This window comes from Salvelinus sp. IW2-2015, linkage group LG26 (assembly GCF_002910315.2).
Source record: "Salvelinus sp. IW2-2015 linkage group LG26, ASM291031v2, whole genome shotgun sequence".
Taxonomy (NCBI): domain Eukaryota; kingdom Metazoa; phylum Chordata; class Actinopteri; order Salmoniformes; family Salmonidae; genus Salvelinus; species Salvelinus sp. IW2-2015.
The window spans coordinates 36,608,839-36,615,625 of record NC_036866.1 but is presented as its reverse complement, the minus strand read 5'-3'; the positions used below and the strand labels follow the sequence as shown (position 1 = coordinate 36,615,625).

Sequence of the window (6,787 nt, the reverse complement as noted above, 5' to 3'; positions counted from 1 at the left end):
ATGGATAAGAGAGACAGGCATTTTGTCAGGACAAAGACACACAGACACTGGGATGGATAAGAGAGACAGGCATTTTGTCAGGACAAAGACACACAAACACTGGGATGGATAAGAGAGACAGGCATTTTGTCAGGACAAAGACACACAGACACTGGGATGGACAAGTAAAGACTACAGGGACCTCACTGAAGCGTGCAGATCATGTACAATCCAAACCGATATCACCCACTAACACAGTATATATCCAGATAAAGCACTTTACACATAAAAGGCTGGAGCATAATATTGCTATTTATGTTGATTGAATTTTACATTACGCCATGATAGACTTTGGCTGAGAGTCTAACATCGTACAGCACACTAAGCTTTGATGTTTTGCAGGGAGAAATGGAGAAATAGCCTATGGGCTTCTCTTGTTTCAGCTGGATGTTGTTTTCCTGCTCTAAACGTGACCTTTCAGAGCACATTAACGCACTGAACCAGAACAAGCACTGAGAATGGCTTTTATGAGAGCACAGATGAATTTAGAGCTCTCTCTACACCTGAGGTAGCCAACTGTCTTTATTGGGCTGGTTTTAGACAACAGAGCTATTACTCTGCTAAGACGTCTGTATGAATTTAAAATGACTGGGAGTGAACTTTATAAAACTAAATAGGAAAGGTCAAAGAAAATGTTCATATAGAACGCTGAAGAGACTAACCTTTATTTGCTCTTATCAAATTTATTAAGGTCTGCTCTTGCCTCAAATGCCCTAAAATCTACTTTGAACAGCAGCAGGTTTTATATTTAAGAAAGGAATGCAGTGTACATTTAAAGCACTGGCATATCCACAACTATTGCATTATACATATAGTGCTGGTATTTGTTTGAAGCGGTTGAATCTGGACTGGAAAGTCCCTAATATATATCATTCATGATAAACAGCTCCTTCCTCACATTTGAACGTATATTATATTGTAAATCTTCCTAATATAATCAGTGTAATCGGGAACACACGCTATAGCAGTAATCTCATATCACCACACATAACACAATGTAGTATCTTATCATTTAATTAATTAGCATGGTACTGGCTTGAGGGCAATTGCGACCTAGTCCTTTTCTTTTTTTAAGCACAGTCAAAGGGTTGCTGCATTGCACGTTAACCAGAGGACTGTAGTGTAGATGACAAGTGTTTTGTTGCGCCTTATGGCAAACAACCATACCAAACAACCAGCAGCCTTACGTCTCAAAAGGTTGGGCTGTGCAGCTCACATGTCCTAAGACTTAGGAGTTTGTTAGGAACATATGTACAGTAGTTACAGTATTACTGAGCAGGCTTATGGCTCGTGCAATGTACTGTAGTAGTGTACAGCTGCATGAAGGTCTTATGTGCTGTAGTAATGTAGTGTTGAGTGGGGTCAGGGGTCAGGGGGCTGGGTGGGCGAGACAGACGGAGACTTCCTTCACTGATTAGTAACTAAGAAGATCTAAATAAACCGGAACATGTTGTAAATGCAGTGTGTCTGTGCGGAGAGTCAAACTGACAGTGAAAACCTGAGAGTGGCGAGGTAAAGGAGGAAAAACAGTCTATCGTGACGTATGTAACAGTTATCCATATAACATTAGGAAAACGGTGCACTGCTGCCCCTCACGCTTACGAAAGCCGGTAAAATCCCCCCCAAAAACCTCGAACTTACGAGACACCCTTCGGTGTCAATTGCACTCGTCTGTAGCAGGACAAGGACCAAGCAGGAGAGCTGTCAGTAGGCCCCAGAGGTGTTAGTGAATCAATAGAGCTGTGGAGGGGGAGGCCATACAGACTCACCGAGGAGAAGGGGCTGAGTGCTGGGTAAGACGAGCCCCAGGGGCGGGTTCCACCGCGGGGTGGGGGACTGGAGCTGGGGAGGTTGGAGTTGACACCAGTTTGGGTGAGGCCGGCCGTGCTGCCCTGGGAAGTGGGGGAGACCAGGGCAAAGGCATCGTCCAGCAGAGAGTGCATCTGCTGCCGGGCCTCCTCGATGGAGGGCTGGGGGGGCATGTAGGGGGGCGGGGGAGGGGCATGCCCCGGAGGGGGCGAGTTGGGGCCAAGGAAGACGTCGTCGTTGGGGGAGGGGGTCCCGGACTCTGGGGCCTGGTCAGGGTCCGACTGGGAACAATAAGAGACTAGATTTTACTAATGTACTACTAATGTAAAGAAGGGACTAGAAAGATGGTCATTAGCCAAAGCCATTATACACATCATGACTCTAATATTCATTCAGATCAATTTGGAGTTGTAAAAAATATATATACATAAAATAAAAAAATATTATTATTATAAAAATAAAAAAAATCACAAAAATGTGATTCTGTTATATGTTTTGTAACAACGCCAAAAGGAACAGAAATGTTTTATGTACGTTACATCTGGACCCGGACCAAGAAGACATTCCTCTCCTTTGACAACATAAAAGCACCTTTTACTCTCTGACTGAGATTTCTATCGTGTGTGTGTGAATACAATATGCTCCACAGGTATACCCACCACATAGGCCACGTTGTTGACCCCAGGGTATTTCCTGTAGGTGCCGTCGCTGTCGTTGGAGATGAGGCGGTCCTTGTCTGCATCCGTCAGGCTGCCGTTCAGCTGGTGCTTCTTCTTCTGCTTGGGAGAACGCCTCCCCCTGCCACTGAGAGAGAGAGAGAGAGATGTCAATACAGAGTAGCATACAGTATTATGGAAGGGCAAACAAACACCGACAAACACACTGAAATGGCACCCTATTCCCGACAGTTAACTATTTTTTGACCAGTTGGTCTAAAAATGGCACTAATCCTTATATAGTAGTGCACTATATAGGGAATAGGGAGCCATTTCCGACGCAGAGACAGAATCAAAGTGTTTAGGCCTGGACTCTTATCTACTGGTCGTTTGGAATGGAATGGAGGCCCGGCAATCTGAATAGACATCAAACGTGAGGGTTTTTTATTCAATGGAGATATCTTTATCTTTCTCCCTAAAATGTTAGCAAACTGAAGGTGCATTTTAAAAACTCGTTCTACTTTTCCACTTTCTAAACTACTCTCCTACCGGTAGGAGACTTCTCCTCAATGTGACTGCAAAAAGCACCGGAAGTTTCTCCCAAGTTCAAAGTGATCAAAACAAATTATTCTAGATGTTTCTGGAGGACGTACAGCTCCAAAAATGATTTTTCTCTGTCAGTCATCAGTGAAGAAAAGCTGGATGACATTCTCTTGAGAAAAAGTTCAGAATCGCGGTATCTTTTATAAAGAGAAACATACAGACATACGGCAGTTCCCTCAGGTACATTTACTGCACAACCAGGCATGCATACCCCTCACTGTGTACACCCTACCCGTCCCAAACCCAAAATAACGGACCTCTTTTTAGGCTCCATGAACAGCGAGGGCATGTGGATGTCGGGGTCCAGGATCTTGTCGATCTGCATCTGGGCCTTGTGGTAGATGCGGTCCTGGTCCTTGGGGTCAGTGGTCAGACCGTTGTCCACCAGGTCGTCCATGGCAGGGAAGTCATAGTGACCCTTCCTCTTGGCCCGCAGACGGATCTTGTTCCGGTGGTGCTCGATCTCAGACTTGTGCCTCAACGCCACCTGGGTCTTAATAACAACAGGCAGACATGACTGCAGTGACTCACTTGGCCAGATGCATCTTTACTATACGCACGGCATACTTCATTTGACCTTGGTTTATACAGGTAAGTCTGACTGAGATGACATCTCTTTTGTCTGTACATTCGTAAGAGAAAAAGGTGCTATCTGGAAGCTTAAAGGGTTCTTCGGCTGTCCCCGTAGGACACGGGCGTCAAACTCATTCCAAGCAGGGCCATGTGTCTGCGGGTTTTCGCTCCTCCCTTCTACACTAGTTAGTAAGGAACTCCTCTCACCTGGTTGTCTAGGTCTTCATTGAAAGACCTAGACGGCCCTCCGTGGAATGTGTTTGACACCCCTGCCATTGGAGAACCCTTATAATAAGCCTTTTTGGTTCCAGGTAGAACCCTTTTGGGTTCCATGAACCCTTTTTGGTTCCAAGTAGAACCCTTTTTGGTTCCAAGTAGCACCCTTTTTTGGTTCCTGGTAGAACCCTTTTTCTGGTTCCACGGAACCAAAAAAGGGTTCTACCTGGAACCAAAACCTAAAGGGTTCCCCTACGGGGACAGCCGAAGAACCCTTGTGGATGTCCAGACAGTGGGGAGACTAGAGAGGATCAGAGACACTCACATTAGAATCTACTGTTCATTACTGTAACCTGCATACATGTGTCTGAGGAAGGGTGTTAGTGGGTCCTAGAGGTTCAGCGTCTCACCTCCTTGTTGAAGATGTTGTGTGTTTCTTGCCCACTGCCATTGATACCGTTGACAGTGGCGCCGTGGCGCAGGGCTGGGAAGGCCATGGGCTGCATGGCGATCAGCTGGATCTTATTGGACAAGCGCCGGCTGTCGTCGGCTGAGCGGGACATGCGGTCCACATGCTCGAAGATGGAGGCCGACGACAGCTGCTCGTCATGGCCGTTCATGGGTGGAGGACCTGAGGGGGACCAGGGAGGAAGACTAAGGTCAACATCACAGCCATGCAAGTTTGTGATAGAACTTACAGGTGTCATGCAACTATTTTCACCACCAGGGGGCAGATCCTTTGAAATAGACTCACTGAACAGTGTACGGCATGAAACTGCATTCAATCGGATTACTACTTTTAACATGATCACGATATGTTTTTATATGTATTCCAATGTAAGATAATGTTTTTGTTTTGTTTTGTTGGGAGCTACAACAAGAACAAGGCAAGTTCATGACAAAGCTAATGTTAAAACTACTGTTGTTCAAGAACATTCATTGCTCCCCATCTCTGACGACACATCTGACTTCTGAATAGTGGTGATTGATGAGAAGCACGACACAAAGCAACCATGACACAACGGACGTCACGTCACGGTCGCACAGACAGCAGCTACAGGTCCCAAAAGCCTCATGTCTACTTCAACACCGAGAGAAGTTGAACTGACAGAAAGCAAAACTCTTACCAATTCTATTCTTCCCTGAGAGCCAAAACAGACAAGACAGAGAAAGTGAAGTCACAGGAAAACAACGGACAGAAAGATTCAAGTTAACTAGATGACAAGGTAATTCTGTTTAAAACATATCCATATAGGCTAAAGTCTCTCCCTACCATTTCTACAGGACTAAGTCAGCGGCAGACCCAGAGCATTTAGAGCAAATACTGGAGGAGTCGGACATCGCTCTGCACTACATCATCACTGGTGTGTATACACTACTCTGAGTGCTATGTCAGGTCTTTGACCATCCACAGCAGAGGGTCATCTAGAAGAAGAAATTCCAGTGCTGATAACGTCCTGTCTCCTGGCCTCAGCCAAGCTTATTTAGACTGTGGAGAGAAGCGAAGGAGCCTCTGTTTAGCATGTGTGTGGTGCAAGTACTCTAGAGTGCTTTGAGGTCGTACTGCTGGAGCCATTCCTCTGTGGTGAGTCAGGTTCAGTCTGTGCCTGGCTGGCGTTGTCTCGGTCTCTGTCTGCACAGTGTACACACCCAGCAACCAGGCCAGAGTGGCACTACACAGGCCTTTCAACAGACTGTCAGACATACTACCTACCTCACTTTCACGCTAACTCAGTCTCTCCCCTTTCTCTTGCTCGCTGTCCCTCTCTGTCCCCCTTCACTCCTGGTCTGTATCAGTTGCTTGTTTCTCTTCCCCCAAGTCTCTATTTCCCTTGTTTTCCCTCTCTCTGCTCCCCTGCCCCGCCTCCTCTTCTCTCTGTGTTGCCAAGGACACTTGCCATTTAAAACATTGATGGGGATCTTGCGGGCCTGCTTGCTGTCGTTTGGCATGGCGATAGCTCTCAGGTTCTCCTCGGCTGACTCCCTCTCACGATCACTGGACCCGGCACTCACCATGGAGTCCCCGTCCGATGGAGAGATCCTGTCCCCGGAAAGCCACACACAAACCTGTCATGTTTGTACAAACACGCGAGCACGCACACACACAAACATGCTTACACATGTATACACAATTCCGAAGCTCTATATACTGTATAGAATGAAAACAACTGTGCTTTTAATAGTCGTTTTTAATTAATCAATTCCAGGGGGAAATACGTTTGTAATGACTTTTTCTCAAAAGAAAAAAGCTTTTTGTCATAATCTATCACTAGGATTATTCCCATTGACAGCATAATTAAGTTCCTATCCAACTTGGTAGAACAGCTTTCCAGAGTCAAGGACATGTCAATATCAATCCTCTCTTTCAATCATTACCGCTCTAATCCCCTACATTAGTGACAATGTGACAGCAAACTATCATACTCGTCACCGGATTCAGTGCTGACTGCCACTCCTGCATTCAAGCCTAAATGATCTGCTATTAGCTAAAGCAATTAGCGAGGAGAAATGATCTTTCAGTCAGAGCGACCATTCTCCCGTCTCACGAGAATAGACCACCACGCATTGACACCATTGATTTAGCTGTGACGGTTCGGCAGTGAAGAGGCCAGCGATAGGCTACTCCACAAACTGCTAACCCTCCTGTGCGGGTCATGGGACAGAAAATGAACTGAGCTGTCCACAGTAGGTCACAAACAGGAAGTATATGTCACTGCTTTTACATTTTCTACCAGGATTATGTATCATAATATTTCATTTGTAAAGAGCATTTCCCACGCTCAATGTGCATAAGGTAGAAACCAAAACACAAAGCTCCGCGACCATACATCAAAAAGTAGAAAAAACAATCCCAGCATATCAAACCTTACCAACATATCAAACCTTACCAA

At 45.7% G+C, this 6,787-nt stretch overlaps 1 protein-coding gene across 1 annotated transcript in view; it reads right to left on the bottom strand.

Annotated features, from left to right (window-relative positions):
- LOC111952219 (UPF0606 protein KIAA1549-like) overlaps nt 1-6,787 on the bottom strand; it is a 93,281-nt gene that overhangs the window by 13,443 nt on the left and 73,051 nt on the right. The window contains 6 exon segments of the mRNA XM_070435254.1: nt 1,093-1,130; nt 1,801-2,129; nt 2,508-2,652; nt 3,365-3,600; nt 4,307-4,527; nt 5,795-5,937. Coding sequence (XP_070291355.1) covers nt 1,093-1,130; nt 1,801-2,129; nt 2,508-2,652; nt 3,365-3,600; nt 4,307-4,527; nt 5,795-5,937 — 1,112 coding nt within the window.